We start from the raw sequence: 25558 nt of genomic DNA on the forward strand, positions 1-25558 counted from the left end.
GGCCGAATGGTCTGCTGCTGTGTTTGAATGGTAATCCCTGTGACTTTAGCAGAGACTTTGGCTGAGAGATGGATACCCAGTGCCCCCCAAACCTCTCCCCAGTCTCTGAAGCCACAGTTAGAGCCAGAGCAGCTGTAGGATTCCTGGAGAAATAAATCTGAATGTTACAAACCCCTCTCCACATCTCCTGGATACAGTAACAACTTTCTTCCTGCTTTTGGTTCCTGTCAAATCGACTCGCCGGGAAATCTGCCCCATTGCTGCAGTTTGCGAGCGGAACCCAGAGACTCCACACATCAGTGAGTCCAGCTTTAGCCGCTGGAGGCGCCACCGAGCCGCAATCCGCCCCATTCAAAACAGGCGGAGCTGAGTTACCTGAGATTCCAGTCTGAGAGACACAGAGAGAGAGAGACTGCTACAGACAGCGCACCGAGAGCAGGTACAGCACACAGACCAGGTACAGCACACACAGACCAGGTACAGAGACTGGGGACTTGGCAGAGACCAGGGAGCAGGTACAAACTCTCCAGTGTCTGAGTGAAGACCTGGGGTTTCACAGTGTCTGACAGAGGGGCTGGGGGGATTCTCATTGTCTGGGGGAAGGGCTAGGGTTTAATCTCAGTTGGAGTGAGGGGGGAAGGGGGATTCTCTGGGTTGGGGTGAGGGGGGATTGGGGGATTCTCTGGGTTGGGATGAGGGGGGATTAGGGGGTTCTCTGGGTTGGGGTGAAGGGGGATTGGGGGATTCTCTGGGTTGGGATGAGGGGGGATTGGGGGATTCTCTGGGTTGGAGTGAGGGGGGATTGGGGGATTCTCTGGGTTGGAGTGAGGGGGGATTGGGGGATTCTCTGGGTTGGAGTGAGGGGGGATTGGGGGATTCTCTGGGTTGGGATGGGGGGGCATTAGGGGATTCTCTGGGTTGGGGTGAGGGGGGATTGGGGGGTTCTCTGGGTTGGGATGGGGGGGCATTAGGGGATTCTCTGGGTTGGATTGGGGGGCATTAGGGGATTCTCTGGGTTGGGGTGAAGGGGGATTGGGGGATTCTCTGGGTTGGGGTGAAGGGGGATTGGGGGATTCTCTGGGTTGGGGTGAAGGGGGATTGGGGGATTCTCTGGGTTGGGGTGAAGGGGGATTGGGGGATTCTCTGGGTTGGGGTGAAGGGGGATTGGGGGATTCTCTGGGTTGGGGTGAAGGGGGATTGGGGGATTCTCTGGGTTGGGGTGAAGGGGGATTGGGGGATTCTCTGGGTTGGGGTGAAGGGGGATTGGGGATTCTCTGGGTTGGGGTGAAGGGGGATTGGGGATTCTCTGGGTTGGGGTGAGGGTTGGAGATTCTCTGGGTTGCAGTGAGCTCTCTATTTCAGACCTGTTGCTCTATATGCTGTTTTATTTTCTCGGCAGGGACATTGCTGTAACTTCCCGCCATGGCGAACTCCGGACTCCAGATGTTGGGCTTGGTGCTGGCTTTCCTTGGTTGGATTGGGATCATCACCAGCACTGCGCTGCCCCAATGGAAAACCTCCTCCTACGCCGGGGAGAACATTGTAACAGCTCAGTCCATCTACGAGGGTCTCTGGATGTCCTGTGTGTCCCAGAGCACTGGACAGGTCCAGTGTAAAGTGTACGACTCCATGCTGAAACTGAGCTGTAAGTGATTGGGGATGGGGGGGGGGGGTGTGGCAGAGGAGTGGGTGTGTGGGTAGGGGGAGGTAGGATGTGTTTTGGAGATTGAGGGGTGTGTGAGTGGAGGGGTGAGGGGTGTTGGGGGAGGTGGGAGTGTGTTTTGGGGGGAGGTGGAGTGTGTTTTGAGGGGTGGGTGGGTATATTGGAGGGAGGAGGGGGTGTGTTATGGGGAGATGGGGTGATGATGTAGAGATGCCAGCGTTGGACTGGGGTAAACACAGTAAGAAGTCCCACAACACCAGGTTAAAGTCCAAGCAGTTTATTTGATAGTAATCCCACAAGCTTTTGGAAACACTGTTCCTTCGTCAGGTGTGTGGAAGGAACAGTGTTTCCAAAAGCTTGTGGGTTTACTACCAAATAAACTGGTTGGACTTTAACCTGGTGTTGTGAGACTTCTTACTGAGATGGGGTGAGTCAGGGGGGTCAGTCAGGATGTGAGACACAGCCTCTCCTTGGGGGTGATGGTCAGTCTCCCCCCAGCCCTCAATCACTGACCCACACGAACCAAGTTACTGCAGCCTCAAAAATTGTACTGGTCCCTGATAGTCTGAACACCTCTCCCTGTCTCTTTCTGTCTCTCTCTGTCTGTGTGTTTAATGCGGAGAAGTGTGAGGTAATCCATTTCGGTAGGAATAACAGATGTGTTGAGTATAGGGCTAATGGGAGGACTTTGAATAGTGTGGAGGAGCAGAGGGATCTAGGTGTATGTGTACATAGATCCCTGAAAGTTGGGAATCAAGTAGATAAGGTTGTTAAGAAGGCGTACGGTGTCTTGGCGTTTATTGGTAGGGGGATTGAATTTAGGAGTCGCAGCGTCATGTTGCAACTGTACACAACTCTGGTGTGGCCGCACTTGGAGTATTGTGTGCAGTTCTGGTCCCCACATTACAGGAAGGATGTGGAGGCTTTGGAGAGGGTGCAGAGGAGGTTTACCAGGATGTTGCCTGGTATGCAGGGGAGGTCCTATGAGGGGAGACTGAGGGATTTGGGGTTGTTTTCACTGGAAAGAAGGCGGCTAAGAGGGGATCTTATAGAAACATATAAGATGATTAGAGGTTTAGATAGGGTGGATGGTGATAGCCTGTTTCCTCGGATGGAGAAAGCTAGCACAAGGGGGCATGGCTTTAAATTAAGGGGGGGTAGTTATAGGACGGATGTCAGGGGCAGGTTCTTTACCCAGAGGGTGGTAAGGGACTGGAATGCCCTGCCTGCTGCAGTTGTAAATGCGCCTAGTTTGGGGGCGTTTAAGACATTGGTGGATAGGTTTATGGACGAAAAGGGACTGGTTTAGATTAGTGGGTCAATGTTTTTTTTTAAAAATAAGACTGGTCGGCGCAACATTGTGGGCCGAAGGGCCTGTTCCGCGCTGTAATGTTCTATGTTCTATGTTCTATGTGTGTGTGTCTGTATGCCTCTCTCTGTCTCTCTGTCTCTCTCTCTGTATCTCTGTATGTGTGTCTCTCTCTGTCTCTGTGTCTTTCTCTCTCTCTCTCTCTGTATGTTTGTATGTGTGTGTGTCTCTGTCTCTGTCCACCTCTCTGTTTGTCTCTGTCTCTCTCTCTCTCTTTCTCCGTATCTGTGTGTGTGTGTGTCTCTCTGTCTGTGTCTCTGTTTCTCTTTGTTTCTGAGTCTTTCTCTTTGTCTCTGTTGCTCTCTCTCTCTGTATGTTTGTGTTTGTGTCTCTCTCTGTGTCTGTGTGTATCTCCCTCTCTCTCTGTGTCTGTGTATGTGTGTCTATCTCTATCTCTGTCTCTCTCTCTCTCTGACCCCTCCCCTCTCTCTCTCTCTGACACCCCCACCCCACCCCCATCTCTCCCTCTCTCTGCCCCTCTCTGTCTCTGGGAGGTAACAGGTTGTAGTTACTGGGTTTAGCTGCCTGGCTAATTGGTGTACCTGCCCCGGAGTGTCTGTTTGTCTGGGTGTTACTCAGTATTCAGTTAGAGCCCCAGGCTGTGCTCCCTCAGTGCAGCCTGAGACATGCAGGGACTGGCAGGAACACCCCACCTTTCTCAAAGCAACCGTCTGATTCAGCTCCTTCCATCACCCAGCGCAGGAAATACTCACACTTCCTGCAGCCTCTGTCAGGTCAGCATTAGTGGGGCCAAGGACTGAGGCCATTCAGCCCCTCAAGCCTGTTCCACCATTCAGTAATATAATGGCTAATCTGCTGTGGTCTCGACTCCACTTTCGAGAGTGTGTGTGTGTGTCTGTGTGTGTGTGTGTGTCTGTGTGTGTGTGTGTGTGTCTGTGTGTCTGTGTGTGCCTGTGTCTGTCTGTGTGTCTGTGTGTGTGTGTCTGTGTGTGTCTGTGTCTGTGTGTGTGTCCTTTATCAAAAATGCCTCTCTTCACCTTCACTGGGGTAAACCCCTTGTTCTCAAACTTTAAACTGTCGTCTGGTTCTCATCTTCCCCATAAGTGGAAACACACACCCCCACTCCACCACCCCCACCCCCCACCACCCTGTCGAACCCTTCCCTCAGATACTTTCTGTTTCAGCAAGTTCATCCTGAACTCCAGTGGGCGTTTCTCCATCAAATAAGCCCTTCACCCCAGGGACGAGTCCATGAACATTCCCGGAACTCCTCCTGATGCAATTGTGGCTGGAATTCTCTGACCTCATCCACGGCCGAGATTCTCCAGTCCCGCTGCAATGAATGGAGTTTTGACTGAAATTCTCCATTCTCACCGGCAGAGAATTCCAGCCTATTATCACTTTTTAAACCTACCAAACCTACCAAAAGTATCCCAGGTGTGACCTGACCGACTCTCTGTCCAGCTGCAGTAAAGCTTTCCTACTTGGATATTCCTTTCCCCTGCAATAAGGACCCTACATTCCATTTGCCTTTCGAATCACTTGCTGTAACTGGATGTTAACTATTTATGATTTATGAACCGGAACACCCAGATCCCTCTGTACCTCAGAGTTCTGCAATCTCTCTCCATTTCAATAATTTACTGAGTTTCTGTTCCTCCTGCCGGAGTGACTCATTTAGTTTGCATTTATCCTTTTGAAGACTCTCAGTCTCCTCTTGCGAATTTACTTTCCGAGCAATCTTGATGTCACAGTATATTTAACGATCAGACGCTGGGTTTTATTCCCAGTCTCTGATGCAGACTGTGAGCTGCTGAGGACCAGCTCTGATTGGCACAGCTATCCACCAATGACAGCCTGCCCAGCCAATATCCCAGCTCTCTGCATCCTGTCAGCGAACCAATCAGATCTCTGTTCTAATGTTACTCCTTTGATTTATAATCCTGTGATTACAAAGGGCAATTCATAAAATCCAAGCACACCACATCTACCAGTTCCCCTCAATCCACTTTGTTATAGCAAAAAACTCCCATCAATTATTTAAACACGATTTCCCTTTTATAAGGGTGGGGGTGGCATTACAGTGAGAGTGACTGTCAGTGCTGAGGGAGTGCCGCACTGTCAGAGGGTCAGTGCTGAGGGAGTGCCGCACTGTCAGAGGGTCAGTGCTGAGGGGGCGCCGCACTGTCAGAGGGTCAGTGCTGAGGGAGTGCCGCACTGTCAGAGGGTCAGTGCTGAGGGGGCGCCGCACTGTCAGAGGGTCAGTGGTGAGGGAGCGCCGCACTGTCAGAGGGTCAGTGCTGAGGGAGCGCCGCACTGTCAGAGGGTCAGTGCTGAGGGAGCGCCACACTGTCAGAGGGTCAGTGCTGAGGGAGCGCCGCACTGTCAGAGGGTCAGTGCTGAGGGAGCGCCGCACTGTCAGAGGGTCAGTGCTGAGGGAGTGCCGCACTGTCAGAGGGTCAGTGCTGAGGGAGTGCCGCACTGTCAGAGGGTCAGTGCTGAGGGAGTGCCGCACTGTCAGAGGGTCAGTGCTGAGGGAGTGCCGCACTGTCAGAGGGTCAGTGCTGAGGGAGTGCCGCACTGTCAGAGGGTCAGTGCTGAGGGAGTGCCGCACTGTCAGAGGGTCAGTGCTGAGGGAGTGCCGCACTGTCAGAGGGTCAGTGCTGAGGGAGTGCCGCACTGTCAGAGGGTCAGTGCTGAGGGAGTGCCGCACTGTCAGAGGGTCAGTGCTGAGGGAGTGCCGCACTGTCAGAGGGTCAGTGCTGAGGGAGTGCCGCACTGTCAGAGGGTCAGTGCTGAGGGAGCGCCGCGCTGTCAGAGGGTCAGTGCTGAGGGAGCGCCGCGCTGTCAGAGGGTCAGTGCTGAGGGAGCGCCGCGCTGTCAGAGGGTCAGTGCTGAGGGAGCGCCGCGCTGTCAGAGGGTCAGTGCTGAGGGAGCGCCGCGCTGTCAGAGGGTCAGTGCTGAGGGAGCGCCGCGCTGTCAGAGGGTCAGTGCTGAGGGAGCGCCGCGCTGTCAGAGGGTCAGTGCTGAGGGAGCGCCGCGCTGTCAGAGGGTCAGTGCTGAGGGAGCGCCGCGCTGTCAGAGGGTCAGTGCTGAGGGAGCGCCGCGCTGTCAGAGGGTCAGTGCTGAGGGAGCGCCGCGCTGTCAGAGGGTCAGTGCTGAGGGAGCGCCGCGCTGTCAGAGGGTCAGTGCTGAGGGAGCGCCGCGCTGTCAGAGGGTCAGTGCTGAGGGAGCGCCGCGCTGTCAGAGGGTCAGTGCTGAGGGAGCGCCGCGCTGTCAGAGGGTCAGTGCTGAGGGAGCGCCGCGCTGTCAGAGGGTCAGTGCTGAGGGAGCGCCGCGCTGTCAGAGGGTCAGTGCTGAGGGAGCGCCGCGCTGTCAGAGGGTCAGTGCTGAGGGAGCGCCGCGCTGTCAGAGGGTCAGTGCTGAGGGAGCGCCGCGCTGTCAGAGGGTCAGTGCTGAGGGAGCGCCGCGCTGTCAGAGGGTCAGTGCTGAGGGAGCGCCGCGCTGTCAGAGGGTCAGTGCTGAGGGAGCGCCGCGCTGTCAGAGGGTCAGTGCTGAGGGAGCGCCGCGCTGTCAGAGGGTCAGTGCTGAGGGAGCGCCGCGCTGTCAGAGGGTCAGTGCTGAGGGAGCGCCGCGCTGTCAGAGGGTCAGTGCTGAGGGAGCGCCGCGCTGTCAGAGGGTCAGTGCTGAGGGAGTGCCGCGCTGTCAGAGGGTCAGTGCTGAGGGAGTGCCGCACTGTCAGAGGGTCAGTGCTGAGGGAGTGCCGCACTGTCAGAGGGTCAGTGCTGAGGGAGCGCCGCACTGTCAGAGGGTCAGTGCTGAGGGAGTGCCGCACTGTCAGAGGGTCAGTGCTGAGGGAGCGCCGCACTGTCAGAGGGTCAGTGCTGAGGGAGTGCCGCACTGTCAGAGGGTCAGTGCTGAGGGAGCGCCGCACTGTCAGAGGGTCAGTGCGGAGGGAGTGCCGCACTGTCAGAGGGTCAGTGCTGAGGGAGTGCCGCACTATCAGAGGGTCAGTGCTGAGGGAGTTGACTCCACCCACCCTCTCATTTTGAAGATGGTCACTGGGAATTTCGCCAGGGTCTGGGACAACATTCATCCCACTGTCAGCATCTCTACAGCTGATAATCTGGTCACTATCTTCATGCTGTAGCTGTAAACAGAATTCCACATTTCCTTTTTTAAAATTCATTTACAGGAGGTGGTGTCACTGTCGCAATCAGCTTTTATTGTCCATCTCTAATTGCCCCTTGAGAAGGTGGTAGTGAGCTTCCTCTTTGAATGGCTGCGGTCCCTGAGGGTTAGTTACCCTCTCAGCCTGTCCCAGAAGGAGAATGTTATTATGTCTGAGTGATTGGGGATGTGGTGAAAGACACTGTGTGTGTATAAGTGTGTGAGTGTGTGTGTGTAAGTGTGTGAGTGTGTAAGTGTGTAAGTGTGTGAGTGTGTGAGTGTGTGTGTGTAAGTGTGTGAGTGTGTAAGTGTGTAAGTGTGTGAGTGTGTGAGTGTGTGTGTGTAAGTGTGTGACTGTGTGTGTGTGTGAGTGTGTGACTGTGAGTGTGTGAGTATTCAGTGTTTTTGCTGCTCTGTGTTTGTCACATCTCTTTCCATCTGACTCTCGACACAATATTCTTCCTAGCTTCCCAATCCAGCCTGTGTTTCTGGCGATTCCATTGGCTGTTTTGAATATATCATCACTCAGCAGCATGGTATACGTGACTCCTGTTACATGTACTTTGAAAGGTAAAGCTGCCTTCCCCCAGACTGCTGATCCCAGCGTGTCGCTGCCTGTTCTGTTTGGATTATCATTTACACTGTAGGTGTGTCCTGCTACAGGCTGTACGGACAAACTCATCAGACTAGAATCATACTGGCACCTTTTAAAATCCCCCTGAAGCAGTGTGAGAGCCGTCAGTCCCACACTCAGGTGACACAGTGGTTAGCCTCACATCAACAGGGACCCGGGTTCGATTCCCAGCTTGGGTCGCTGTCTGTGTGGAGTTTGATGTGGGTATGCCGGCGTTGGACTGGGGTAAACACGGTAAAAAGTCTGACAACACCAGGTTTTAGTCCGATTTATTTGATAATAGACTCACAAGCTTTCGAGGTTTCCCTCTTCGTCAGGTGAATGGAGAGTCCTGGCCTCAGACAGAGCATATAAAGCACAGACAGTTTAGAGATTACTGATTAGAATGTGAATCTTTACACCTGCTGTTCAAGACCTGAAGTGGCTGATAATGTGAGTGGAAGGAGCACTGATCACAGTTTAAAGAGATGTGTATTGTCTCCAGACAGTACAGTAAGTGAGGTTTTGCAAACCCAGGCAAGTCACGGGGGTTACAGATAGTGCGACATGAACCTAAGATCCCTGTTGAGACCGTCCTCATGTGTGCGGAACTTGGCTATCAGTCTCTGCTCAGCGACTCTGCGCTGTCGTGTGTCGTGAAGGCCACCTTGGAGAATGCTTACCCGAAGGTCAGAGGCCAAATGTCCATGACCGCTGAAGTGTTCGCCAACAGGAAGGGAACAGTCTTGCCTGGTGATTGTCGAGTGATGTTCATTCATCCGTTGTCATAGCGTCTGCATGGTCTCCCCAATGTATCATGCTTCGAGACATCCTTTCTTGCAACGTATCAGGTAGACAATGTTGGCCGAGTTGCAAGAGTATTTACCATGTACCTGGTGGATGGTATTCTCAGGTGTGATGATGGTACCCGTGTCGATGATACCATCATCACACGTGAGAATACCATCCACCAGGTACACGGTACATACTCTTGCAACTCGGCCAACATTGTCTACCTGATACGTTGCAAGAAAGGATGTCCCGAAGCATGGTACATTGGGGAGACCATGCAGACGCTATGACAACGGATGAATGAACATCGCTCGACAATCACCAGACAAGACTGTTCCCTACCTGTTGGCGAACACTTCAGTGGTCACGGGCATTCAGCCTCTGACCTTCGGGTAAGCATTCTCCAAGGCGGCCTTCACGACACACAACAGCACAGAGTCGCTGAGCAGAGACTGATAGCCAAGTTCCGCACACATGAGGATGGTCTCAACAGGGATCTTGGGTTCATGTTGCACTATCTGTAACCCCCGTGACTTGCCTGGGTTTGCAAAACCTCACTTACTGTACTGTCTGGAGACAATACACATCTCTTTAACCTGTGATCAGTGCCCCTTCCACTCACATTGTCGGCCACTTTAAGACTTGAACAGCAGGTTAGGTGTAAAGATTCGCATTCTAATCAGTAATCTCTAAACTGTCTATGCTTTATATGCTCTGTCCGAGGCCAGAACTCTCCATTCACCTGACGAAGAGGGAAACCTCGAAAGCTTGTGCATTTACTATCAAATAAATCGGTTGGACTAAAACCTGGTGTTGTCAGACATTTTACTGTGTGGAGTTTGCACATCCCCCCACCACCCCTGTGTCTGTGTGGGTTTCCTCCCACAGTCCAAAGATGTGGGGTTAGGTTGATTGGCCATGCTAAAGTCTCAGGGGGCTGAGCAGGGTGAATATGTAGTGTTACAGGAATGGGGTCTGATTAGGATTATGGTCAGTGCAGACCCGATGGGCTGAATGGTCTCCTTCTGCACTGTAGGGATTCCATGAGATTTCAGGTAAGTTTGTTCTTACTCAATGTGGTAGACTCATAAATGCTTTCCGAAATAGTGCAGCAAGACAAAGGCATATAGCGATGGGCAGTAAATGTTGGCTCAATGACGCCACATCCCCTGAATGAACTTTTGGATCAAGGTAGGTTTGATGGTGAAGAAAGCTCCCAGAGAACTGGGCCAGTGACGATGAGAAGGGACCTCTTGCAGAGTTTGGGTCAGATACCCTGTAATTCAACGGTGACCAGAGAGAAAAATAAAATCAGAGGCTGGGAGGCAGAGCGAGTGCTCTGTAAACAGTGAAGCACTTTATACTCCCTCAGCGCTGACCCTCTGACAGTGCGGCGCTCGCTCAGCGCTGACCCTCTGACAGTGCGGCGCTCGCTCAGCGCTGACCCTCTGACAGTGCGGCGCTCGCTCAGCGCTGACCCTCTGACAGTGCGGCGCTCGCTCAGCGCTGACCCTCTGACAGTGCGGCGCTCGCTCAGCGCTGACCCTCTGACAGTGCGGCGCTCCCTCAGTATTGAGCTAAAGCTGAAAGTCAGAGTAAAGTAATGTTTTATAACCTTCCAAATCCCAAAGCACTTTACAGCCAGTTAAATTCTTCTCCAAAGTAAATACATGGTGAGAGAGAGGGAAATGAAGAATGGAATTGTGTGAATGGACTGGCTAATATATTTCCAGCTCCGAATTCATTCACCTTGCTGTGTGGGTGAGGAGAAATTTCTCGTCTTTTTAAAACTGTTACATTTCACCAATAAAAGCATAAGAACTAGGAGCAGGAGTCGGCCATCTGGCCCCTCGATCCTGCCCCGCCATTCAATAAGATCATGGCTAATCCTTTCATGGACTCAGCTCCACTTACCCACCCGCTCACCATAACCCTTAATTCCTTTACTGTTCAAAAATTTATCTATCCTTGCCTTAAAAACATTCAATAAAGCAGCCTCAACTGTTTCACTGATCGCCCAAGTGTTCACCTGTTCAGCATTTAGGTTTGAATTAAATTGAACAGTTTTTCAGACTCATTAACTAGACTGCAGAGGGAGGGGGAGGGGGGGCAGTGGGACAGGGGAGGGGATGGGGGGCAGCGGGACAGGGGAGGGGTGGGGCAGGGGGGGCAGTGGGAGACAGGCGTGGGGAGGAGAAGAGGGCAGGCGGGGGGGAAGGAGAGGGATTCTATTCTGGTTCGAAGCAGGAACAGACCAGTGTGATTATTTGGATAATTTCCGATGAGTTGTCGAAGCGAGGGCTCACCTCGTCTCTCCAGTGGATGTATCTGGTCACATAACATTCGTGGTTCATTAACCCTTAACCAAATAAACTGATAACTAGCCAAAGATGCGGGACAAACGCAGGAAAATGGGATTAGCATGCCTTTAGTGGGAATTATTGTTGGTGCAGATCGATGGGCCAAAGGGCCTTTGCTGTGCTGTGTACCTCAATGGTTCTAGTTCTGGGATCTTGCTGTGTGCAAATTGGCCACAGCATTTCTGAGAAATGTGACTGTATTTGAGGGAAATGAAAGTTCTTATTTTGTTATGAAAGGATTCACAGAGACGGTGAAAGGTGCTTTGTAATTGTTTATTCTTTATCTTTATAGACAGAAATTGGCTTTCCTGGAAGAGTTTTCTTTAAGGTGATGCTTATCCCATCATCGTTCTTAGTTGGGTTGTTTGTGCTCCCAGTTCCCAGGCCTGAATCGGGAGCGGCCAATCCTGTATCGGTTTAGTTTTTATTGAACTATTTATTCCTCATCTCTGTTGGTTTCAGTGATGATCAGATAGGCGAGGCAGCTTAGAACAGAACATTCTTCATCACTCTGACTCAGAGCTCGTTTGTGCTTGGCTGGTGCGGTCTGTCTGATGCTGCCCAGTGATTACATTACTGCCGAGTGGCTCCTCCTCATTCAGGAACAATGTGTAACAGTGAAGACAGTCTGAGTTCCAGGAATTAATCAGTCACAGCCATTAGTGTTAAATTGAGCTGTCTGTCCCCTGAGCACATGTTTAGGGTCTCATGTTGCCAATAGTTCGCGCACAGCTACAGATCCCTTCTCATTCTTGATCAAATTAACTTGACTCGCCATCCAGATAACTCCCTGAAAGTAAAGCTCCAGCAGGTGACTGTGGAGACCACCCCGTTCAATTATATTTCATTCACAAAGAACAACACAGCACAGGAAACAGGCCCTTCGGCCCGACAAGCCCACGCCGCCATTTTAACATTCAGTGAGTGCCCTCTTCTACCCCTGACCTTTGTCTACGCCTATTGGACTCCACAATTAAGGTGTGCAAATTTAGAGAATTATAACCAGATTGAGGGATGCCTAATTTAGGGACGATTTGTTCCACCAGTCAGCCTAAGAGCACATCTTTGGGGTGTGGGAGGAAACCGGAGCACCCAGAGAAAACCCACGCAAGCACGGGGAGAATGTGCAAACTCCCACAGACACCGGCCCAAATCCATGTACCTGCACAGCAAACAGTGATAGTCACTGAGCTGTCGTGTTGCCCATCAGTTGGTCCAGTTTAAGCATACACTAACGATGTGAAGCACTAGGCTACTCTCAAAACATCCAAGAGCAGCCCTCACACGACCTATCGTGTGTTTGCCCCTTGTTGGACAACAAGGTGGACCGAAACACCTGTGGATGTATAAAAAGGAGACATTGATAAACGTACACAGCTTATACAGACACTCACGGAAGATCCCCAGAAGCTCAAACGTAAGAGACAGGTGAGCCAGAAAATATGTTGGACGGCCCACAGGAATCTATTGATTCCCAAGAACGTCCTGAGGTTCTTGATTTTAATTCATTTTAAGATATTTCTCATCCTTCTCTACCTCTGCAACCTGCCCCCAGCTTGACGGAACCCTCCAGCCTCTTCACAGGAAATACAACGTTGGAGATACTCAACATTTCCACTGAAACATTACCTCTGTTTCTCTCACCACAGATGCTGCCTGATGTGCAGGAGTATTTCCAGCACAGAAACAGAGAGAGATGAGAAGCAGGAGTAGGCCAACCTGCTTATGATCTAAGCAGGTAGGTCATTATGACCATGGCTGATCATTGAGTTCAATATCCTGATCCAACCTTCCCCCTGCCATACCCCTCAATCCCTTTAGGCCCAAGTCCGATATCAAATTTCTTCTTGAAATCTCACAACATTTTGGCCTCAGTTACTTCCTGCTTTTATTTCAGATTTCCAGCATCCACAGTGTTTTTGCACTTGCTCCAAGTACATCTCCCATTCGCTTTACTCCCTCAGTACGGCTTTCCCTTCAGGAACACGGGCTCTGGAATTCCCTCTCAAAACCTCAACTCTTCCCACCCGCTGAAAGTCTCATTAAAACCTGACCAGGCTTTTAGCCTCAGCTCATGGTGGCACCTGCTCTAGATCAGTGCCAATTTCTCTTTAATGTTGTTTGGAATAAGAAAGTAACGGGAGGGGGAGTTTGGGTCATCGAGCCTGCCCCAACATTCAAGAAGATCTTGCCTGATATACTGCCTGAATTCCACTATCCTGTACAATTCACACGTTCCTCATATACCTACCTGTTTATCCATCCCTGTCTGAATCCCCTCGACCCCGAACTCCCACAATGCTCAGAGCTGAAGAGATCCAAAGATTCACAACCATTTGAATTGAAGTTATTTCTCCTCTTTCAGTCTGTAATTACTGCCCCTTATTCTGAGGCTGAGACCCCTAGTTCCTGACTTCCTAACCAGAGGGAACATCCCCTGATACTAAACCCACCGGCTGGATTCTGAGCTCGAATCTCTCGAGTGAATTCAGGCCCTCAGTGTCCTGCTGAGGATGTGAGGGTGATGAATGTCATTGTGGGAGTGGCTGTTAGTGATTGGGTCTCGATATGAAACCACTTCTCATAGAACTTAACCCGAAATCTCTCTGTTTCTTTATTCTCTCAGGGATGCGGGCATCGCTGGCTGCCCAGCATTTATTGCCCAATTCTAGTTGCCCAATGGCTGGACCATTTCAGAGTCAGCCACATTGCTGTGGATCTGAATTCACATGTAGATCAGACTGGATAAAGACACAAATTTTCTTTCCTAAAGGACATTAGTGAGCCAGCTGGGTTTTTATAACAATTAACAATGGTTTCATGGTCATCATTAGACTTTTAAGTCCAGATTTTTTTACTGAGTGGCTGGGACTTGAACCCAGATTCCCAGAGGATTCCCCTGGGTCTCTGGATTACTAATCCAGCAAAGATACCGCTATACCACCATCTCCTCTCCTTTACCCATGACTTCAGTGAAATAATGGGAAACTCTTGTAGACTTTAAGATGGAAGCGTAACTCTGCAAATACACAGCAGCTGAAAGAGAAAATTATACATTGTCTTTTCTTGTGGATTCCCATATGAAGGGTTCCCCTGTCTCGTGCTGAAGTTGTCTAATGTTCTGCCTGTTTGTAACATTTAGATTGGATGTCAGAGCTTGATTAATGCAGCACTTTCCACATCTGTACACACACTCCTCCAGGTCTCTCTCACCTTGCAACACTTTATAATTCTTTCCTCAGGTGGTGTCATTCCCCTCACTCTTCCTACAAAATGGGAATACCTCACACTTTGCTGAATTTCATTGGCTGTGTGTCTGTCCTCTCGAAGTTTGCTATTTCCATCCTCACTGGTGACCAGATTTCCAAATTTCGTGTCCTTTGTAAGTTTTGAAATGATGTCTGTGTGCGGTCAAATCCAGGTGGCTGATGTATCTTAGAGAGATCCTGGTAGAGAACCATGGGGGGGTCAGCTATTTACCATTTATATAGATGATCTGGAGGAGGGAACCGAGTGTAGGGTGTCGAAATTTGCTGATGACACCAAGATTGGGGGAAAGGCAAATTGTGCGGAGGGTGTGGAGAGTCTGCAGAAGGATCTAGATAGGCTGGGCGAATGGGCCAGGAAATGGCAAATGGAATTTAATGTTGGCAAGTGTGAGGTGGTCCACTTTGGTAGGAAGAATGGTAGGAAGGACTATTACTTACGTGGCGAAAAACTGCAGCAGGCGACGGTGCAGAGGGACCTCGGGGTCCTTGTGCATGAGTCGCAAAAACCCAGCTTGCAGGTGCAGCAGGTGGTCAGGAAGGCGAATGGGATGCTGGCCTTCATAGCGAGGGGGATTGAATATAAAAGTAGGGAGGTCTTGCTGCAGCTGTATAGGGCATTGGTGAGGCCGCAGCTGGAGTACTGTGTGCAGTTTTGGGCGCCGCACCTGCGCAAGGATATTTTGGCCCTGGAGGGAGTGCAGAGGAGGTTTACTAGGCTGATACCGGAGTTGAGGGGATTGAGCTATGAGGAGAGGCTGAATAAACTAGGCTTGTACTCGTTAGAGTTTAGAAGAATGAGGGGAGATCTCATTGAGACGTATAAGATGATGAATGGGATGGATAGGATAGAGGTGGAGAGACTCTTCCCGCTCAAAAAAGACACTAGGACTAGGGGGCACAGCCTCAAGATAAAGGGGAGGCGGTTTAGAACGGAGTTGAGGAGGAACTTCTTCACTCAAAGGGTGGTGAATCTCTGGAATTCTCTGCCCGTTCAAGTGGTGGAGGCTGCCTCGCTAAATATTTTTAAGAAGCGGGTTGATGGGTTCTTGATAAGAGAGGGGATTAAGGGTTATGGGGAGAGGGCGGGAAAGTGGAACTGAGCCACGACAGATCAGCCATGATCTTATTGAATGGCGGGGCAGGCTCGAAGGGCTAGATGGCCGACTCCTGCTCCTATTTCTTATGTTCTTATGTTCTTAAATGCACCGTTAATCCCCTTGCAGTCTAGATCACAGCCCTGTGGGTTTTTTCTCTCTCGTTCTGATAATGTCACTGTCCCTTTTTTTTTAACCCTGTGGGTTTGAATTTTGCTAACAAGCTCAATCCATGAGACTTTATCAAACACCTTTCATCCACTCCCTCTGGTAACTTCGGCAAAAACCATTCCCTCTGGAGGCAGCTGGAAAGTTGGGGGGAAGGTGTGAGAGGATTTTTTTGACCATTTGCTGTGATGGTCAGCTTGAATATTCCTCCTGGTCATTTTAAATCGCTCCTGCCCTTCAAATGCCATACATTCTAGATCTCTGTGGTACGGGGGAAAGGAGAGTTCTGGAGACGGATCTGCTCTTTGGAATCTCTGGATGGATGGATAACCAAACGGGGAGATGTGGTCAGCAATAAACCATCTCAAAAGTTTAGCTTGGCGACTGTGTTAATGATGGAAGAAGTCCTAATGTTACTTCAGCGAATGGAATGTTGGCCTTTATAGCGAGGGGGATAGAATATAAAAGCAGGGAGGTCTTGCTGCAACTGTACAGGGCACTGGTGAGGCCGCAGCTGGAGTACTGTGTGCAGTTTTGGTCGCCGTATTTGCGAAAGGATATATTGGCCTTGGAGGGAGTGCAGAGGAGGTTCACTAGGCTGATACCAGAGATGAGGGGGTTGGGCTATGAAGAGAGACTAAATAGACTGGGTCTGTACTCGTTGGAGTTTAGAAGGCTGAGGGGAGATCTTATAGAGACATATAAGATAATGAAGGGGATAGATAGGGTAGAGGTAGAGAGATTCTTTCCACTTAGAAAGGAAACCAGAACTAGAGGGCACAGCCTCAAAATAAGGGGGGGTGGGGGTGCGTGTGGTGCAGTTTAGGTCGGAGTTGAGGAGGAACTTCTTCACTCAAAGGGTGGTGAATCTCTGGAATTCTCTGCCCGTTGAAGTGGTGGAGGCTGCCTCGCTAAATATATTTAAGTCATGGGTAGATAGGTTTTTGATAGACAACGGAATTAAGGGTTATGGAGAGAAAGCGGGAAAGTGGAACTGATCCACTTCAGATCAGCCATGATCTTATTGAATGGCGGGGCAGGCTCGAAGGGCTAGATGGCCTACTCCTGCTCCTATTTCTTATGTTTTAATAATCTGGAAGTGTTCACTGGTTATTCATTATTGTGTCTGTTTTCTTCAGCTAGCATCCAGGCTACCCGAGCTCTGATGATCATTGGCATCCTCCTGGGATCTCTGGCAATCCTGGTCGCTGCAGCGGGAATGAAATGCACAACGTGCTTTGGGGATGATAAAGTGAAGAAGAGCAAAGTAGCCACTGTCGGAGGAGTGATGTTTGTTATCGCAGGTACGATAAGGAGGAGAGGACTTGAATCTTCTGGAAGATCCAAAGTCACAAAGATGTAACTGTTTAAACAGGGGATGGGAGAGTGGCAGGAATCGATCTGCCTCTTTTACACATTGAGACTATCTTCCCTTACAGTGACACAGCTGAGTATTATAGCTTAATATTGGCATCGCAATAAACAGACTCAATGCAAATCTTTCTGTTTAAGTTTGGGGAAGAGACACAGCCACTGGGAAGATAAATGTTTTAATTATTCGTGAAAGAGCCAAAAGATTGAAATGTAAATGAACAAAATCACATTGGAATTGAACAGCTGATCAAGCAGTTCCACACTGGGAGAAAGAACATTGGGTGCAATGAGTGCAATGAGTGACTCATACATAGCAGGATGGGAAAGGACAGGGAGAGATTATAGATTCCAAACTAAAGGCAGATGTCCGGAAGGCAGGTATCAGTGAGACAGGTATCAGTGAGACAGGTATCAGTGAGACAGGTATCAGTGAGACAGGTGTCAGTGAGACAGGTGTCAGTGAGACAGGTGTCAGTGAGACAGGTATCGGTAAGAACATAGGAACTAGGAGTAGGTCATCTGGCCCCTCGAGCCTGCCCTGCCATTCAATAAGATCATGGCTGATCTTTTTGTGGACTCAGCTCCACTCACCCCACCCACTCACCATTAATTCCTTTACTGTTGAAACACATCTATTCTTGCCTTAAAAACATTCAGTGAGGTAGCCACAACTGCTTCACTGGGCAGGAAATTCCACAGATTCACAACCCCTTGTGTGAAGAAGTTCCTCCTCAACTCAGTCCTAAATCTGCTTCCCCGTATTTTGAGTCCATGCCCCCTAGTTCTAGTTTCACCCACCAGTGGAAACAACTTCCCTGCTTCTACTTTATCGATTCCCTTCATAATCTTATATGTTTCTGTGAGATCTCCCCTCATTCTTCTGAATTCCAATGAGTATATCCCCAGTCTACTCAGTCTCTCCTCATAAGCCAACCCTCTCAACTCCGGAATCAACCTAGTGAATCTCCTCTGCACCCCCTCCAGTGCCAGTATATCCTTTCTCAGGTAAGGAGACCAAAACTGTACACAGTACTCCAGGTGTGGCCTCACCAGCACCTTATACAGCTGCAACATAACCTCGCTGTTTTTAAACTCCATCCCTCAAGCAATGAAGGACAAAATTCCATTTGCTTCTTAATTACCTGCTGCACCTGCAACCCAACTCCTTGAGATTCCTGCACAAGGACACCCAGATCCCTCTACACAGCAGCATGCTGCAATTTTTTACCATTTAAATAATAGTCCATTTTGATGTTTTTCCTACCAAAATGGATGACCTCATGTTTACCAATATTGTATTCCATCTGCCTGACCCTCGCCCACTCACTTAGACTGTCTGTATCCCTTTGCAGACTTTCAGTGTCCTCTGCACACTTTGCTTTGCCACCCATCTTAGTGAGATGGGTATCCCGGTGAGACGGGTATCTGTGCGGTCAATGCTGAACGATCTCAGGGTTTAAGGCTGAGGGGGCTAGATTTTAAACAATGCTCTCGTCACTGAATTCAGCCAGCAAATCAGGAGAGGAAAGCCCCAGTGAATGAGAGCCACGGGGCTGATCCCCAGTGTCAGAGAGATTAAATCAGAGGGAATTGTCTGAATTTCTGAGAGGGAGAGATGGTGGTGGAGCTTTGGGGTGTTTGAAATCTTACTGTTAAGTTGGTCTATTGATTTATTGGGACGTTTCTGAGCCAGAAATTCCACATCCCGATTTATGAAATCTGATTTTTGTCCAATGAACAAATTGGCTGGCCTCTTGTCTTGATGGTTTACAGAATAATCTATTAGTCTCTGATTCTCGGGAAATAAGATTTGTTAGCTGTGGGTAGTTTTGTTTACATGATCATTATGTTATTGTTAAACTAGAGCGATTTGCAAGTCTAAAGCTACACAACGGGGAAATATATAAATTATTCACATCTACTTGTGATGAACTGGTTCCCCAACATCTCTTTGTTAAGCTTTGAACTTGAAGTTTGCTCTTCACTTTACCCAGCCAATAGAAGGTGACTTCACTCTGAGAGCTTTCCACCCATTGGTCATTTGCATTTTGAAAACTCTCCGGGATGATTTCCAGAGGAAGTTTTTTGCCTGCTGGGAAATGACAAAAGGTTACCCGAACTCAGTGGCCAGAATTTCACTACTTTTAGAATCATAGGAGGAGGCCATTCGGTCCATCGAGTCTGCACCAACCTCAATCCTACCCAGGCCCTATCCCCATAACCCCAGATATGTACCCTAGTTAGTCCCCCTGACACTAAGGGGCAATTTAGCATGGCCAATCCACCCGAACCCACACACCTTTGGAGTGTGGGAGGAAACCGGAGCAACTGGTGGAAACCCCTGCAGACACGGGGAGAATGTGCAGATGCCATACAGACAGTGACCCGAGCCAGGAATTGAACTCAGGTCCCTGGCGCTGTGAGGCGGCTGTGATAACCACCGTGCCACCCTGCTGCCCTATTTTTTAAAGTTAGTTTCAAAGAATCCACACTGATGGAAATCTGCACCTTGGACAAACTGGGTATGACAACTTTAATTTAAACAGGACTGATGTTCCTTTCCAATCTCTCTGACAGGTCTAGCTGTGTTGGTTGCCACAGCCTGGTATGGAAACAATGTCACCCAGGAATTCTACAACCCCTTTACACCAACCAACAGCAAGTAAGTGACACGAGGGAAGAGAGTGTTCTTGATTGTACTCTCTCAGGAAAGCTCAATGTTCTTTTGAACCAATGATATGAACTGGGCTCACTTCAATGCAAAGAAATAGCACCTGTTGATTGCACAGAAACATCCCACAAGGAATATGAGCAGGTGATTGATTTGCTGTTGTTTGTGCATCTCGCCTGCATTTCGAACGATGCAGGGGCTTCTAAACTGACAGCCATATCCCCACCCCGGAATCAGCACCCCTCCTTCCTCCCCACCCCTTCACAAATCTTTCTAAAAGAAGGGCTTGTTCCTCCCTGCCCGTTGCTGAGAGGTTTTGACGCTGGTTTTAAACAGGAGATAAATGATTGAAATTCCTGCAAATACTTTTCCAGTTGTGTCACTTCCCCACAACAGAGACAGTTTCATATCTCGGCAAAGTGTAAACTTTCCCCCTCAGTTTGTCCGGGAGTGTTTGTGTGAAAGCTAAGCAGTGATTTTCAGTTCCACTCGCCTGGACTTGCAGGTTAATGGCCTGTGCAAGACAGAACAACACTGCGAAACATTCTTTGAAGAAGTGAATGTGTTTTTTGTGTATGTTTGCAAATGTGTGTGGGAGATGGGCAGGGAATCAAAATTAACCTTGTGGAGTTTATTTTAATTCATCCGACACTACACTGTGAGCTGTGATGATATCTGACTCATTCTGCTGAATGTTTAACACAAAAACAATTTCCTCTCTCCAGTCTTTCCCTCCTTCCATCTTCTCAACTCTAAATATCAGTTAACCAGAGACTGGTTAGAGGAGGCCATTCAATCACTTGTCTATGTTGCCTCTTTGCAAGTTCACTGGGAGCCACTCCCTGTTTTATTCAGGCTCAGCATCCCAGATCTCGCTTTGTGCAAACAGATTCCTCCTGTCCCCTTTGCTTCTTTGACCATTTACCTTCAATCTGTACCCTCTGTTCTTGATCCTACCACCAATGGGAGCAGTGTCTCTCTGTCCACTCTCCCCACATACCTTCACGATTTTAACACTCTATCAAATCTCCTAGCTACATTCCCAAGAAGACCAGGCCAGTGCTCCAACCTTAAAGTTTTTAAAGCATCACAACTAGGCTTACACTAACACTGCAATGAAGTTACTGTGAAAATCCCCAAGTTACCAAATATCTGACGAGAGTTTGGAGATATTGCTTCGGGCAGGATGCACAATCATGGAGATTAGTCAGTAACAATGACACATATTTGCATAACCTTTTTAAGCTTACGGCTCTTTATTGCAACACGATACGTGTCGAGTTAAATAGGCAACAAGCCAGGAAAGGATGAGTAAAGAGAATTGGCCAGATAGCCAGTGAGAAAGCTGTTGTAAGTGGATGTATGTGGAGTCATAGAACATGGAACAGTACAGCGCACTTCAGGCCCTTCGGCCCTCAATGTTGTGCCAAGCTATGTCCAATTCCAAGATCAAGCTATCCCACTCCCTATCATTCTGGAGTGCTCCATGTGTCTATCCAATAACCGCTTGAAAGTTCCTAAAGTGTCCGACTCCACTATCACAACAGGCAGTGCATTCCACACCCCAACCACTCTCTGAGTAAAGAATCTGCCTCGGACATCCCTCCTATATCTCCCACCATGAACTTTATAGTTATGCCCCCGAGTAACAGCTACATCCACCCGAAGAAATAGTCTCTGCACGTTCACTCTATCAATCCCCCTCATCATCTTACAAACCTCTATTAAGTCGCCTCTCATCCCCCTCCGCTCTAAAGAGAAAAGCCCCAGCTCCCTCAACCTTTCCTCATAAGACCTACCCTCCAAACCAGGCAGCATCCTGGTAAATCTCCTCTGCACTCTCTCCAATGCTTCCACATCCTTCTTATAGTGAGGTGACCAGAACTGAACACAATATTCCAAATGTGGTCTCACCAAGGTCCCGTACAGTAGCAGCATATCCCCAATAACCTCAGTTATTACTGAGAAGCTGGTTATCTTGTATTTGTGACAGCTGTAACAGTGTGAGAGTGAAGTTTCTGATCGGAGAGAGATTAACATCCTCACCATTCTAGAATCTTGCCCAGGAACGTTGGGATCCAAAGGCCCCTCCCTCTGTTTCCATTAGTCTCTCCTGTTGGTTTGTAGTTAATCCAGCTCGTTAATCCTGCTTTCTCACCAAATCCTCACTCACTCTGATGGAAACTCAACTCCACTATTGGTTGAAGAGCCTTCAGTTCTCCTGCACACTTCAGATTTCTTCTCAAACCCTTTATCTCTTTCCTGCCCTCCAACCCTCTATCTCATCAACCGTTCATTCACTTTCTATCTAGTCTTCTAGGAACACAGGAATTAGGAGTGAGAGTGAGGAATCCAAGCCCGCTCTGTTAGTCAATATGATCATGGCTGATCTCCATCTCATCCTAATTCCACTTCCCTGCCTTTTCCCTATGACCCTTTATCCCACTTTAATCAAATATTTATCTATCTCTTTCTTGAATCCATCGAATCTGCATCCACTGCACTCTGGGGCAGTGAGTTCCCTGGATTCACCACCCTCTGTGAGAAGTAGCTTCTCCTTGTCTCTGTCTTCAACCTCCCCCTTCTTAATCTGCAACTATGCCCTCTTGTCCAAGATTGTTCTAGAAGGGGGGAACGTTTGGTTAACGTTTACTTTATCAATCCCGTTGTGTATTTTATACACCTGCTGTGTCTGAACTCCCCCTGCAGAACGTTAAAGGCCCCATCTGAGTACGAGGTGTTAGAATTTATACCTTTGTTTGAAGTGATTGAAGTGAGCAAATCCACCGAGCAAAGTTGCTGAATAACAGCAGTGCTGTCATAGTTCACAGCTTGGGCAATGTGATTGAATAAGGTCGAAGTTTTTAGGATAAACGTATAAAACTAATTTATTAGCTTTTTGAAGTTGGGCATCATTAAAACACCTTAAAAACTCAACTGAGAAATCCCAGAAAACGGAGCAAGTATTGATCTTGAATCAATATAGAAAATAAGAAGTGGATCTTGTCCCCGTCTCGTTCTGACCCGTCTCCCCGTCTCGTTCTGACCCGTCTCCCCGTCTCGTTCTGACCCGTCTCCCCGTCTCGTTCTGACCCGTCTCCCCGTCTCGTTCTGACCCGTCTCCCCGTCTCGTTCTGACCCGTCTCCCCGTCTCGTTCTGACCCGTCTCCCCGTCTCGTTCTGACCCGTCTCCCCGTCTCGTTCTGACCCGTCTCCCCGTCTCGTTCTGACCCGTCTCCCCGTCTCGTTCTGACCCGTCTCCCCGTCTCGTTCTGACCCGTCTCCCCGTCTCGTTCTGACCCGTCTCCCCGTCTCGTTCTGACCCGTCTCCCCGTCTCGTTCTGACCCGTCTCCCCGTCTCGTTCTGACCCGTCTCCCCGTCTCGTTCTGACCCGTCTCCCCGTCTCGTTCTGACCCGTCTCCCCGTCTCGTTCTGACCCGTCTCCCCGTCTCGTTCTGACCCGTCTCCCCGTCTCGTTCTGACCCGTCTCCCCGTCTCGTTCTGACCCGTCTCCCCGTCTCGTTCTGACCCGTCTCCCCGTCTCGTTCTGACCCGTCTCCCTGTCTCGTTCTGACCCGTCTCTCTGTCTCTCTCTCTCTACTTGTAGGTTTGAATTTGGCCAGGCCCTGTTCGTTGGCTGGGCTGCTGCTGCTCTCTCCATTCTGGGTGGGGCCTTCCTTTGCTGTTCTTGTACAAAGGGTAACGGAGGCTCGTACCGGGGGCAGGCTTACCCACGCTCACAGTCTGCACCGTCTGCTGCAAAGAACTATGTGTGAGACTGAGTGAGCAGCCGAGAGAATCCTGTTTGAACTCTTCGCTGGATGATGTCTCTTTAAGTGAGGGGTGTTTAATGACAGTTCCCACACAGACTGATAGAAATGAAAGAGCTTTGGTTCGATTCAAGCTTCACTATCTTACATTTTAATTACAGGTAGCCAATTGCCAATTTCTTCATTTAGAACATAGAATGTAGACCATCTTTCCTGCAACAAATAAAATATTAACTCTTTCCTTTGCTAGGAAGGATATTTGAGGGCTTGTGTATATGCAATAATTATTTCTGAGGGTAAATCAGGTATAGTATTCAAACTTAATATTGTAAAGATTTCCGATAAATAGCCCAGATTACTGAGTAAAACTCATTAGGTTCATGTCCAGTCTTCCTGATGCGGTATCTGTCCAATTATTGCTCACCATGAACCAGCAGCCAGGGTGGGAGAGAGAGATGTGTGGGTGGGGATTAAATGGGTAATATCACCATGAAACCTGGCGCTGGGCTCTCACTAGGAGTTTGGAATGAAAATGAGGGTGAGGGTAATTGAAGGGAAAAGCCTGGGTGTTGAAGGAGGAAACTCAGATCAAGTGACTCAGCATCACTCTACACAGGCAAGTTGCCCAATATTAACAAAATCGACATTTTGCCATTTCTCAGCCTTGTGGAGGTCACATTGAAAAACACATCATCATCACTGGCTCCTTCTAACTCACAACCAGAGCTTTCTGATGACATTTATTAAACCTGTCAGGAGTTAACAAGCTGTCTATTGGCATTGTCTCATCCCCAATTACTTGTTTAGACTGTGTTCATGTGCATATGAGCCATTTGGATTGGTTTATTAACATTGTGTATTAGAGTTGTTAAAGTTACTGTCCAATCTGCATTGTTGTAATCAATTTAAACTGTAATATGTTCGGCAATATCCTCAGGGGAGGAACAAAGCTAATGAATTCTCAGAGATCCTCTACCTGTTTCCATCGGTTAGTTATTGTTAAATAATTGATATTTCTGGGAGTAATACATCAGTGTCTCTATCTAATCCCAAAATTAGTGTTTTATTTCATCCCATGTACCAACAGCTCCATTCAGCCGGCACTTGGTCAATGTCATTTCCAGCCATTCTTTTACTGTGGAATGTGCCTGGTCATTGCAACCTTCTGGAATATTTCAATGCTGGATCTTCACCAGCCTGGCTCCCACTCTTATTACAGACCAATGCAGCGATCGCTTACACTTGAGTGGATAGAATTGGATATTAATATTCCAGAGTAGTTGGAAAAGTGATATTTGATCAAATCTCAATCTGGATTCTGGGTCGAGTCCTGTCGGACTGCAAACATCCATTTCCAAAGTGGAAATGAAACTTGATCCAATTCGGAATAAATCCAGGAGTGTAGGTGGAATTGTTGGCTCTGTAGAGAATGAGATGGTTCAGTAAGTGGGGTCACTGTCCTTCTGATCCACGTGAGTTTGTTACAGTAAGATTCAGTTCATCAAACTGTCCTTAATCTGACCAAACTCAGATCCATTCCACTGTCACTTTGCAGCAAATGGATTGTTGAATGTAAACCTGACTCTGCTCAGATTCCCTGCCAGGAACCAAATTATTTCAGTGGAGCGAGCCCAGCTACTGAGGTGCTTAGCCAACACTTGTGAGTTTTTCCATCACATTTCCAAAATAGAAAGTCAAATATTTGATAACATATTTTTTTAAGCATCTTCCCTTTGCCAGTTCCTGCTCGTGTGTGTGTTAACATAAATCACTGGATTATCAGTGGAATGGCAAATTCACCTCATCCAGCAGAGAGTCAGTCAATCTCCAACAAACTGCTTTGCCATTCCTGCAAGGTCAAGCCTTCTGTTTAGTTTACTGTACAAAGTTTTACAGGGCAATGGGACCACCTACAGCAGCCACATCAGGAGATGCAGAAATATCACCATTTTTCCAATGGCGGGGGGATGGTGGTGGTGGTGTGGGTGTGGGTGTTGGGGGGGAGGGGGGCGTTGGTGGTGTGGGTGCATGGGGGTGGTGGTTGGTGGGGGGTGTGGTATTTCTGTGGAGTGGTCTGCAGCCTGGTCAGTCAGAGGGTTTGTTCAATTCCCCCATCAGCCCCAGGCATGCTGGGTGGAACATTAGACCGAGTTGACCACAGGAATGAGAAAACAAGCTTGATGTCAATCTCAACAAAATATCCAACAATTCCTCCCCAGTTTTGTCAACCTCTAATACTCAAAATCCTTTCATGTTCTTCAGTGTTGCAGTCAGATTTTTGTG

The 25558-nt window shown here is 48.9% G+C and overlaps 1 protein-coding gene across 4 annotated transcripts; it reads left to right on the forward strand.

Moving 5' to 3' along the window:
• The first annotated feature begins 381 nt into the window (after nt 1-381).
• Nucleotides 382-25253, forward strand: LOC145341188 (claudin-1-like). 4 transcript variants are annotated; one of them, XM_080186115.1, is made up of 5 exons: nt 382-439; nt 1400-1645; nt 16599-16763; nt 19411-19495; nt 23113-25253. In XM_080186115.1, the coding sequence occupies exons 2-5, from the start codon at nt 1423-1425 to the stop codon at nt 23279-23281; spliced, it is 642 nt and encodes a 213-aa protein (XP_080042241.1). In that variant the 5' UTR covers nt 382-439; nt 1400-1422; the 3' UTR covers nt 23282-25253. The 4 variants fall into 4 exon arrangements, with proteins under 4 accessions (XP_080042241.1, XP_080042239.1, XP_080042240.1 ...); XM_080186113.1 differs by having other exon boundaries at nt 391-457; XM_080186114.1 differs by having other exon boundaries at nt 411-477.
• Nucleotides 25254-25558: the final 305 nt, after the last annotated feature.

The sequence above is a fragment of the Carcharhinus amblyrhynchos genome, chromosome 3 (genome assembly GCF_965287045.1).
Source record: "Carcharhinus amblyrhynchos chromosome 3, sCarAmb.v2.hapA, whole genome shotgun sequence".
Classification (NCBI taxonomy): domain Eukaryota; kingdom Metazoa; phylum Chordata; class Chondrichthyes; order Carcharhiniformes; family Carcharhinidae; genus Carcharhinus; species Carcharhinus amblyrhynchos.